The 12,319-nt window shown below is 37.8% G+C and overlaps 1 protein-coding gene and 1 pseudogene across 5 annotated transcripts in view; both read left to right on the top strand.

The window, feature by feature from the left end:
- CDKL4 (cyclin dependent kinase like 4) overlaps positions 1-12,319 on the top strand; it is a 76,652-nt gene that overhangs the window by 46,211 nt on the left and 18,122 nt on the right. For all 4 annotated transcript variants that reach the window (XM_031655095.1, XM_031655096.1, XM_021924769.2 and 1 more), the window contains exon 5: positions 704-794. In XM_031655095.1, the coding sequence (XP_031510955.1) occupies positions 704-794 (91 nt within the window). The remainder of the gene's footprint in view (positions 1-703; positions 795-12,319) is intronic.
- Positions 1,705-3,847, top strand: LOC103876877 (annotated as a pseudogene). The gene has a single exon (XR_004178231.1). The product of XR_004178231.1 is annotated as a 2-iminobutanoate/2-iminopropanoate deaminase pseudogene (transcript).

The following is a 12,319-nucleotide window of genomic DNA, read 5'->3' as shown; positions in this document are numbered from 1 at the left end:
GGTGGCAGCAGTTATTAGAGGTACTCTGAGTCTAATCTCATTTAAGGTTTTACCTCATACAGTTTAAACAGGGACCAGCAAAAACTGAAAGAATTGTATGATACTCTCTTCTTGAATTTAATTTTTTATTTTTATTTATTTGTTTTTGAGACAGGGTCTAGCTCAGTTGCTCAGGCTCTGTGCAGTGTGATCATAGCTCACTGCAACCTCAACCTTCCAGGCTCAAATGATCCTTCAGCCTCAGCCTCCTGAGTAGCTAGGACCACAAGTGCATGCTACCACGCCTGGCTAATTTTTTAACTTTTTTGTAGAGACAGGGTCTCAGTGCATTGCCCAGGGTGGTCTCAAACTCCTGGCTTCAAGTTATCCTCCTGCCTCGGCCTCTCAAAGTGCTGGGATTATGGACATGAGCCACCACACCTAGCCTGATAATCCCTTCTTTAAAAAAAAAAAAAGAGACGGTTTTCACATACAATTATAATTTTAATTATTTCAATAATAAAACAATATTGTAATAAATGTTTTAATTTGGGTATGACAAGAGTTACAAGTGAAAAACTGCCAATTTAAGTTCTTTTAGAAAAGTGAAGGAAGCCCACATTTGTTTTTATCTCATAGGCTGTGTATCTATTAAACTAGTAGTTAATGTTTATTCTTTGTCATTTTGGTGGTTCAGAAAAATAATCAAATAATGATCTTACAGTGTATTCACAGAGATGTAAAACCTGAAAATATTCTAATAACTAAGCAAGGAATAATCAAGATTTGTGACTTTGGGTTTGCACGAATTCTGAGTAAGTAGCAATTTTTTTTTTACTAATATCCAGTTCAGATGATGATAAAATGACATGGTTTAAATTCTTACTTTGGATATTGGACATATGCCAAATATTGTATTGTTGTTATTAAAAAAGGAAAATCTCACTTTAGCCTTTTAGTCAGTACATTCGTTTGCACTTCAACTCTGCTCCATTCAGCTAGAATTTATTGGATGTCACCTTTCTGTGCTTTACCTCATAGGAAAGGAAAAGAATTCTAAAAGCATTTCTGCTCTTCATGCACTTATAATCTACAGTAAAAGAAACAAAGAATAATACAAGATGATTGGCAATAAAGTACTAAAGTGAAGGTGCAGACGGTTCCCTGGAGGGAGATATTAATGTGAGCGAGAGTGGTTGAAAAAAACTTCATGGAGCTGGTGAGACTAGAAGAGTAAACTGAAAATTAAAGAGACGATTCAGAGACAGTGCTAAGAAAAAGGAGATCATTCCAGGCAAGGAGGAACTGAAGGGAAAGGGGGACAAATAATTGTTTCTCCCTCAATCTAGAACTTTGCAACAGACAAATAGATGTATTAGCAACATAAACCTCGCAGTCTGGGTGTGGACATAATCGGTATCCTGACGGCACCCAAACACGAGTGACTTGGCAATGCATGTGGAAGGGTTGGGCAAAAACAAAAACCGATCAAGGCTTTCTGAGGTTGCTGTGCTTTGTGGTAAAGATAATAGGATCCTAATGATAATTGGTCCCTGTGCCATGGGGCTGAAAAGGGAAATAGACAAACACTGGAAAACTACCGAGTTATGAACGCTGCACATAGTACCATGGTGCATCAGTATCAGGAAATGCTGGGCTGCCATTAGCAGGGATGTTTGCAGAGTTTCAGTGGCATCGGAAAATGTTTAAGACACGGTAAGAGAAAAAGAAAAGTGAAAGCGTATGTATACAGTATGATCTCAACTATACAGGAAATACATAGAAAAAAATTACTGAAATATATATGACCCTCAGTTTAGGAAATTAAGTGAATGATAGTCATCCAATGCATGGTATAGATCCGGTGTCATAGATTTGGGGTTTTTTTCCTGGAAATCCATTATATACCACCAAAATACCCAATTTAGTCACAAAAATAAGTGAAAAAACCTACACAGATATGCCATTACAAGCATGAAGAACATAAGAGCAGCATTTCATATGAAAGTTACCTCACAATTGTTCCTTTTAGGGATTTTTCTCCATGGGCTGGCAAAGCTTCTTAAACTGGCAATACTGCTGAAAATATAAATATTTTTAATTTTTCATGAATATGCATTCTTTTTTTCCCTTCCTTTTTCATTTTCCTTTGCATTTCTGTGCTGAATATGCAAGTCAGCTTTCCTACTGAGTTTTCCTGTAGCAAACATAGTCATTCTTGTCTGAATGAAGAACCTTAGAACTGAGTTCAATATTAGGGTCATCTGTCTCAGAAATTCTGACTGCATGAACACATCCAGAAGTCTGAATGGTGAACCCACTGTGGCAATTCCAATAATGATACCTTTTGCCATATTATTATAAGCAAAGTGGTAATACAAGGCACTGCCAACTTGTTAGTGCTGGCTTAAACCTCCACAAGACATGAGCTCAGGCACTGGTTACAGCTTAAGTCTTCTAAGTACTGGTATGAGTCATTGCTGGGGTCATTGTTGGCCATTTATAATGAGAAAGGCAAAGGAGGGGGTCCCATTATGTGATAAAATGCTAACAGTGGCTCAATAGACATCCACATAAAAATGTAAGCTCCTATTGGATATCCACATGCAAAAGAAGGAAGTTGGACCTTTACCTTACATGATACTCACCAAAATGAATCACCAACGTAAACATCAGAAATAAAGCTGTAGGAGAGGCGCTGGGGCTTCTTCTCCTGAAGGGGCTGCAAGAGGGAAGACTTAGCCATGTCATCCTTGATCAAAAGGGTGATCAGCACCGCAAAAGCTCCAGGGGCCATTGGACCCTACAGTCAAGCTGTGTTAGTCAACAGGACCATTTACATTTCAAGACAGATAGGCATGGACCCTTCAAGTGGACAGCTTGTGTCAGGAGGGATAGCAGAAGAAGCTAAACAAGCTCTTAAAAACATGGGTGAAATTCTGAAAGCTGCAGGCTATGACTTCACTAATGTGGTGAAAACAGCTGTTCTTCTGGCTGACATAAACGACTTCAATACTGTCAATGAAGTCTACAAACAGTATTTCAAGAGTAATTTTCCTGCTAGAGCTGCTTACCAAGTTGCTGCTTTGCCCAAAGGTAGCCAAATTGAAAGTGAAGCAGTAGCTGTCCAAGCACCGCTGACAACAGCATCACTATAAGTGGGCCAGTGCTTTGAAGTCCGGAATTGTCAACATTTTAATATCTACAACTGATGTAACATCTTAACCTTTTAATTTCCACAATTGATGACAGTGTGAGCTTGATGAAAATATCTGAAGTTATTATGGAAATACCATATAATAGGGAGAGTTAAACATGAATTGAAGATTAGAGAAGGAATCCAGTTACTGTTTTAAATCACACCTGTATTACTGAATATAGGAAAGAGATACCCATTACATAGTTACTCAATAAATAAAAGAGAAATAACAGGTAGGAAAGAAGGGTAATTATTCCTGAGAAATAATCAAGAACATATCTAATTCAAACTAATGATGTGAATGATTTAGTTTTCATGTCAGGTATGTGATTCTGCTTCTACTTGAGTAAAATTTAAGTGTTTAAATTTGAGGTCAAGGAGAAGAAAGTGGACCAAAATTTAATATGGATAATATTTTTCTAATGGAAATAAAACAGACTTGCAGATTTCAAAAAAAGAAAAAGAAAAAGAAAAAAAAGAAAAGAAAGAAAGAAAGAAAAAGAAAGAAAGCTGTAAAACCCTTAGAAGAAAACATAGACCAAATGCCTCATGACATTGGATTTAACAGTGATTTCTTGAAGATGACACCACAAGCACAAGCCACAAAAGGAAAAATAGAGAAATTGCACTTCATCAAAATTAAAAACTTCTGTGCATCAAAGGACACTATAAACAGAATGAAAAGCAACCCATGGAAAGGGAGAAAATATTAGCAGATTTATACCTAATAAAGAATTAATATCCAGAATGTTCAGAACTATAACTCAATAACAAAAACTAATTTGAAAGTGGCCAAAGGACTTGAATAGACATTTCTTTTTTGTTGTTTTATTTCAATAGGTTTTTGGGGAACAGGTGGTGTTTGGTTACATGAAAAAGTTCGTTTTGTTCTGTTATGTTTTGTTTTGTTTTGTTTGAGACAGAGTCCAGAGTCTTGCTTTGTTGCCTAGGCTGGAGTGCCATGGTGAGATCTCGGCTCACCGCAAACTCCGCTTCCTGGGTTCAGGCAATTCTCCTGTCTCAGCCTCCTGAGTAGCTGTAACTTCAGGAACACGCCACCACACCCAGGTAATTTTTTTTATTTTTGGTAGAGATGGGTTTTCTCAATGTTGGCCAGGCTTGTCTTGAACTTCTGAGCTCGTCAGCTGCCTGCCTCGGCCTCCCAAAGTGCTGGGATTACAGGTGTTAGCCACCACGCCTGGCTATGTGAATAATTTCTTCGGTGGTGATATCTGGGATTTTGGTTCACCCACCACCTGAGCAGTGTACACTGTGCCCAATGTGTAGTCTTTTATCCCTCACCGCCCCCCACACCCTTTCCCCTGAGTCCCCAAAGTCCATTGTATTATTCTTAGGCCTTTGTGTCCTCGTAGCTTAGCTCCCACTTATTAGAACATAGATGTTTGGTTTTCTATTCCTGAGTTATTTCACTTAGAATAATGGTCTCCAATTCCATCCAGGTTGCTGCAAATGCCATTATTTTGTTCCTTTGTATGATTGAGTAGTATTCTGTGGTATATATATACACCACATTTTCTTTATCTGCTTGTTGATTGATGGTCATTTGGGCTGGTTCCGTATTTTTTCAGTTGCAAGTGTGCTGCTATAAACATGCGTATGCAAGTATATTTTTTATATAATGACTTCTTTTCCTCTTGGTAGATACCCAGGAGTGGGGCTGCTGGATCAAATGGTAGATCTACTTTTAGTTCTTTAAGAAATCTCCACAGTTTTTCATAGTGATTGTACTAATTTAGATTCCCTCCAAAGTGTAAAAGTGTTCCCTTTTCACCACATCCATGCCAACATCTATAGTTTTGTTTTGTTTTTTGTTTTTTGTTTTTGTTTTTTTTTTGGTTATGGCCATTCTTGCAGGAGTAAGGTGGTATCATATTATGGTTTTGATTTGCATTTCCCTAATAATTAGTGATGTTGAGCATTTTTTTCATGTTTTTGTTGGCCATTTGTATATCTTCTTTTGAGAACTGTCTATTCATGTCCTTAGCCCACTTTTTTGATGGTATTATTTGTTTTTTTCTTGCTGATTTGTTTGAGTTCCTTGTAGATTCTGGATATTAGTCCTCTGTTGGATGTATAGATTGTGAAGATTTTCTCCCACTCTGTGGGTTGTCTGTTTACTCTGCTGATTATTTCTTTTGTTGTGCAGAAGCTTTTTAGTTTAAGTTCCATGTATTTATCTTTGTTTTTGTTGCATTTGCTTTTGGGTTCTTGGTCATGAGAAGTCTTTGCCTAAGCCAGTGTTATCTTTTAGAATTTTTGTGGTTTCAGGTCTTAGATTTAAGTCTTTGATCCATCTTGAGATGATTTTTGTATAAGGTGAGAGGTGAGGATCCAGTTTCATTCTTCTACATGTGGCTTGCCAATTATACCAGCACCATTTGTTTAATACGGTGTCCTTTCATCACTTTATGTTTTTGTTTGCTTTGTCAAAGATCATTTGACTATAAGTATTTGGCTTTATTTCTGGGTTCTCTATTCTGTTCCATTGGTCTATATGCTTGTCTTGATACCAATACCATACTGCTTTGATAACTATGGCCTTATAGTATAGTTTGAAGTCAGGTAGGGTAATCCCTCCAGATTTGTTTTTTTTGTTTAGTCTTGCTTTGGCTATGCAGGCTCTTTTTTTGGTTCCATATGAATTTTAGGATTGTTTTTTCTAGTTCTGTGAAGAATGATGGGGGTATTTTGATAGGAATTATGTTGGATTTGTAGGTTGCTTTTGGCAGTATGGTCATCTTCACAATATTGATTCTACCCATCCATGAGCATAGGAGGTGTTTCCATTTGTTTGTGTCATCTATGATTTCTTTCAGCAATGTTTTGTAGTTTTCCTTGTAGAGGTTTTTCACCTCCTTGGTTAAGTATTTTCCTAAGTATTTTGTTTTTTGCAGCTATTATAAAAGGGGTTGAGTTCTTGGTTTGATTCTCAGCTTGGTTGTTGTTGGTGTATAGCAGGGCTACTAATTTGTGTACATTAATTTTATTATCCTAAAATTTTGCTGAATTCATTTACCAGTTCTAGGAGCTTTTTGAATGAGTCTTAAGGGTTTTCTAGGTTTATGATCATGTCATCAGCCAACAGCAAAAGTTTGACTTCCTCTTTACCAATTTAGATGCCTTTTATTTTTTTCTCTTGTCTGATTGCTCTGGCTAGGATTTCCAGTACTATGTTGAATAGGAGTGGTGAAAGTGGGCATCCTTATCTTGTTCCAGTGCTCAGGGGAAATGCTTTCAACTTTTCCCTATTCAGTATAATGTTGACTGTGGGTTTGTCCTCAATGATTTTTATTACCTTAAGGTATGTCCCTTCTATGCTGATTTTGCTGAGGGTTTTCATCATAAAGCAACGCTGAATTTTGTCAAATGCTTTTTCTGCATCTATTGAGATGACCTTGTGATTTTTGTTTTTAATTATGTTTATGTGGTGTATCGCATTTATTGACTTGCAGATGTTAAACCATCCCTGCATCCCTGGTACAAAACCCACTTGATCATGGCGGATTATCTTTTTGGTATGCTGTTGGATTTGGTTAGCTAGTATTTTGTTGAGGATTTTTGCATCTATGTTCATCATGGACATTGGTCTGTAGTTTTCTTTTTTTGTTATGTCCTTTCCTGGTTTTGTTATTAGGGTGATACTGGCTTCATAGAATTATTTAGAGAGGATTCCCTTTCTCTGTCTTTTGGAATAGTGTCAGTAGGATTGGTACCAATTTTTCTTTGAATGTCTGATAGAATTTAGCTGTGAATCTCTCTGGTCTTGGACTTTTTTTTCATTGGTAACTTTTTAATTATCATTTCAATCTCGCTGCTTGTTATTGGTCTGTTCAGAGGTTCTATTTCTTCCTGGTTTAATCTAGGAGGGTTGTATATTTCCAGGAATTTATCCATCCTCCTCTAGGTTTTCTAGTTTATGTGTGTAAAGGTATTCATAGGAGCCTTGAGTGATCTTTTGTATTTCTGCGGTATCAGTTGTAATATCTCCTGTTTCGTTTCTAATTGAGCTTACTTTGATCTTCTCTCTTCTTTTATTGGTTAATCTTGCTAACGGCCTATCAATTTTATTTATCTTTTCAAAGAACCAGATTTTTGTTTCATTTATCTTTTGTAGGGTTTTTTGTTGTTGTTGTTTCAATATCATTTACTTCTGCTCTGATCTTGGTTATTTCTTTTCTTCTGCTGGGTTTAGGTTTGTTTTTTTCCTGTTTCTCTAGCTCCTTGAGGTGTGACCTTAGATTGTCTATTTGTGCTCTTTCAGACTTTTTGATGTAGGCATTTAATGCTATAAACTTTCCTCTTAGCATTGCCTTTGCTGTATACCAGAGGTTTTGATAGGTTGTGTCCTATTATTGTTCAGTTCAAATAATTTTAAAATTTCCATCTTGATTTCATTGTTGACTCAACAATCATTCAGGAGCAGGTCATTTAATTTCCATGTATTTGCATAGTTTTGAGGATTCCTTTTGGAGTTGATTTCCAATTCTGTTCCACTGTAGTCTGAGAGAGTTCTTGCTATAATTTCAATTTTCTTTAATTTTTTTGTTTTGTGGCCTATTATATGGTCTATCTTGGCAGATGTTCCATGTGCTGATGAACAGAATGTATATTCTGCAGTTGTTGGGTAGAATATTCTGTAAATATCTGTTAAGTCCATTTGTTGTAGGGTATAGTTTAAGTCCATTGTTTCTTTGTTGACTTTCTGTCTTAATGACCTGTCTAGTGTTGTCAGTGGAGTATTGAAATCCCCCACTATTATTGTGTTACTATCTCATTTCTTAGGTCTAGTAGTAATTGTTTTATAAATTTGGGAGCTCCAATGTTAGGTGCATATATATTTAGGATTGTGATATTTACCTGTTGGACAATTTTTTTTATTATCATTATATAATGTCTCTCTTTGTCTTTTTTAACTGCTGTTGCTTTAAAGTCTGTTTTGTCTGATATGAGAATAGCTACTCCTGCTCACTTTTGGTGTCCATTTGCAGGGAATATCTTTTTTCCCTCCTTTACCTTAAGCTTATGTGAGTCCTTGTGTGTCAGATGAGTCTCAAGAAGACAGCAGATACTTGGTTGGTGAATTTTTATCCACTCTGCCATTCTGTATCTTTTAAGTGGACCATTTAGGCCATTTATATCCAACATCAGTATTGAGATGTGAGGTACTATTCTATTCATCATGCTACTTGTTGACTGAATACCCTGGGTTTTTTTCATTGTGTTGCTGTTTTATAGGTCCTGTGAGATTTATGCTTTAAGGAGTTTCTATTTTAGTGTATTTCAAACATTTGTTTCAAGATTTAGAGCTCCTTTTAACAGTTCCTGTAGTGCTGGCTTGGCAGTGGCAAATTCTCTCAGCATTTCTTTGTCTGAAAAAGACTGTATCTTTCCTTCATTTATGAAGCTTAGTTTCACTAGATACAAAATTCTTGGCTGATAATTGTTTTGTTTAAGGAGGCTAAAGATAGGACTTCAATCCTTTCTGGCCTGTAGGGTTTCTACTGAGAAATCTGCTGTTAGTCTGATAGGTTTTCCTTTATAGTACCTGATGTTTTTGCCTCAGAGTTCTTAATATTCTTTCCTTCGTCTTGACTTTAGATAACCTGATGCCTACGTGCCTAGGTGATGATCTTTTTGCAATAAATTTCCCAGGTGTTCTTTGAGCAAGAAGTATTTGGATGTCTAGATCTCTAGTGAAGCCAGGGAAGTTTTCCTCAATTATTCCCTCAAATATGTTTTCCAAACTTTTAGATTTCTCTTCTTCCTTGGGAACACCAATTATTCTTAGGTTTCATCATTAAACATAATACTAATCTTCTTGGAGGCTTTGTTCATTTTTTTAGTTCTTATTTCTTTGTCTTTGTCAGATTGGGTTAGTTTGAATGCCTTGTCTTCAAACTCTGAAGTTCTTTCTTGAACTTGTGCAATTCTGTTGCTGAGACTTTCCAGTGCATTTTGCATTTCTCTAAGTGTGTCCTTGATTTCCAGAAGTTGTGATTGTTTTTTTATTTATGCTCTCTATTTCACTGAAGATTTTTCCATTCATATCCTGTATCATTTTTTTTATTTCTTTAGGTTGGACTTCATCTTTCTCTGTTGCCTCCTTGATTGGCTTAATAGTTGACCTTCTGAATTATTTTTCTGTCAAATCAGAGATTATCTCTTGGCTTGGATCCATTGCTGGTGAGCTAGTGTGATCTTTTGGAAGTGTTAAAGAACCTTGTTTTGGGCCAGGCACAGTGGCTTACGCCTGTAATCTTAACACTTTGGGAGGCCAAGGCAAGCAGATACCTGAGGTCAGGAGTTCAAGAGCAGCCTGGCCAACATGGTGAAACTTCATCTGTACTAAAAATTCAAAACTTAGCTGGGCATGGCAGCACACACCTGTAGTCCCAGGTACTCAGGAGGCTGAGGCAGGAGAATCACTTGTACCCAGGAAGCAGAGGTTGCAGTGAGCCAAGATCACACCACTGCACTCCAGCCTAGGTGACAGAGCAAGATTCCGCCTCAAAAAAAAAAGAACCTTATTTTGTCATCATGTTACTGGAATTGTTTTTCTGGTTTCTTCTCATTTGGGTAGACTCTGTCAGAGGGAAGATCTGGGACTTGAGGGCTGCTGTTCAGATTCTTCTGTCCTATGGGGTGCTCCCTTGATATGGTGCTCTCCCCTTTCCCCTAGGGACAGGGCTTCCTTAGAGCTGAACTGCATTGATTGTTATTTCTCTTCTGGATCTAGCCACCCAGAGAAGCTACCAGGCTCTGGGCTGGTACTAAGTGTCTGCAAAGAGTCCTGTGATGTGATCCATTGTCAGGTCTTTCAGCCATGGATACCAGCACGTGCTCTGGTAGAGGTAGCAGGGGAGTGAAGCGGACTCTGTGAGGGTCCTTGGTTGTGTTTTTGTTAAGCACACTGGTTTTATGTTGGTTGACTTGGCTCTATTTTTGTTAAGCGCACTAGTTTATGTTGGTTGACCTCCAGCCAGGAGGTGGTGCTCTCAAGAGCACATCAGCTGCGGTAGCATAGGGTGGATTAGGCAGTGGGTGGGGCCATAGAGCTCCCAGGAGAATATGACCTTTGTCTTTGGAGCTCCTTGGCTGTCCCACAGAGCCTGCAGCGGTAATCCACCTTCTTCAAAGGGTCTGTGGATTCTCTTGGCTTTCCTGGTACGTTCCTGTGGTAGTTCTTGGAGCAAAAGTTCATGATGTCAGTCTCCACACGCTGCTCTGTCTGTCCCAGTCGTAGCTGCAAGTTAGTCCTGCCTCCTATCCGCCATTTTCCTCAGAAACCATCAGAATAGACATTTCTTTAAAGCAGATATATAAGGCAGGGCGCAGTGGCTCACACCTGTAATCCCAGCTAACTCAGGAGTCTGAGGCATGAGAGTAGCTTGAACCCAGGAGACAGAGGTTGCAGTGAGCCGAGATCGCACCACTACACTCCAGCCTGGGCAGCAGAGCAAGACCCTGTCTCAAAAAGAAAATAAATTAAAAATGTAAAAAATAAAAAGTAAAAAAAAAAAGATATACAAATGGCCAATAAGTACATGAAAGATGCTTAAGGTAATCATTAGGGATAGGCAAATCAAAACCACAATGAGATACCACTTCACATCCATTAGGATGATTCTTATTTTTTAAAAACACACAGAACAAAATAACAAGTGTTGGTAAAGATGTGAAGAAATTAGAGCCCTCATGCATTGCTAGTGGGAATGTACCATGGTGCAGCTGCTGTGGAAAGCAGTATGGCAGTTCTTCAAAAAATTAAACATAGAATCACTGTATGATCCAGCAATTCCACTTCTAGGTACATACCCCCAAAAAACTGACAGCAGGGACTTGAAGATATTTGTATGCCAATGCTTATAGTAGGATTATTCACAATGACAAAAGGTGGAAACAACCCAAATGTCCATCAAGGATGAGTGGATAAACAAAATGTAGTATATACATATAATGAAATCTTACTCAATCTTAAAAAGAAATGAAATTCTGATATATGCTACGACATGGATGCACCTTGAAAACATTAAGCCAAGCGAAATAAGACAGACAGAAAAGGACAAATATCATATGATTATTTACATGCTTACCTAGAATAGTCAAATTCATGGAGACAGAAAAAAGAATAGTGGTTATCAGGACTAGGGGAAGGGAGAATGGGAAGCTATTGTTTAAAGGATACAGAGTTTCAGGCTGGTGTGATGGGAAAATTTTGGAAGTGCATGGTGGTGATGGTTGCGTAACACTGAATGTACTTCATGCCACTGAATTGTACAATCTTAAATGGTTACGTGGTAAATGTTATATTATGTATATTTTACCACAAAATAAATGTAAGCTCCTCCTGTATATAGATGTATAGATATACACAGAGAGGTAAAAATTTTAAAGTCAATAACCAAAGGAGAGAATATTTCAAAATTGGTAACAGGTTGATAGATAAGAGCTTATATAAATTGGTTTAAAAAAAAAAACACAAAAGCTCTGAGTAGAAAAATTAGCAAGATATCAACAGTTCACAGATGAAAGAAAAGGCTAAAAACATGAAATAGTCTTCATCTTCACTGATATCAAATAAATGCACATTAAAATACTACTCTTCACCAATGAAGCTGGCAGAGTATTTTTTGTTTTTTTGTTTGTTTTTGAGACAGAGTCTCACTCTGTCACCCAGGCTGGAGTGCAGTGGCGTGATCTCAGCTCATTGAAACCTCCACCTCCAAGGCTCAAGCAATCTTCCCACCTCAGCCTCCCGAGTAGCTGGGACAACAGATGTATACCACCACACAGGGCTAAATTTTGTATTTTTGGTAGAGACAGGGTTTCACCATGGGTCCCAGGCTGATCTCGAACTTCTGGGCTCAAGTGATCCTCCCACCTCAGCCTCCCAGAGTGCTGGGATTACAGGTGTGAGCCCCCATGCCCAGCCAGATTTTTCAAACAATAACTACACAGAGCTCACAAGATTGTTTTTAGTGGGAACACAATTTTGAACAAATCCTTGAGAAAGCAGAAAGTGCCCTTTGTATCTTTAATTTCGCTTTTAGGAATCTCTCATAATCCAAGATACTACCCCCCAAAATAATACAACATAATATTCACTGTAGAACCATTTAT

The sequence above is a fragment of the Papio anubis genome, chromosome 14, assembly GCF_008728515.1.
Source record: "Papio anubis isolate 15944 chromosome 14, Panubis1.0, whole genome shotgun sequence".
NCBI classification, from domain to species: Eukaryota; Metazoa; Chordata; class Mammalia; order Primates; family Cercopithecidae; genus Papio; species Papio anubis.
Note: the sequence above shows the minus strand (reverse complement) of the source record. Positions and strands in the feature narration are given on the sequence as shown.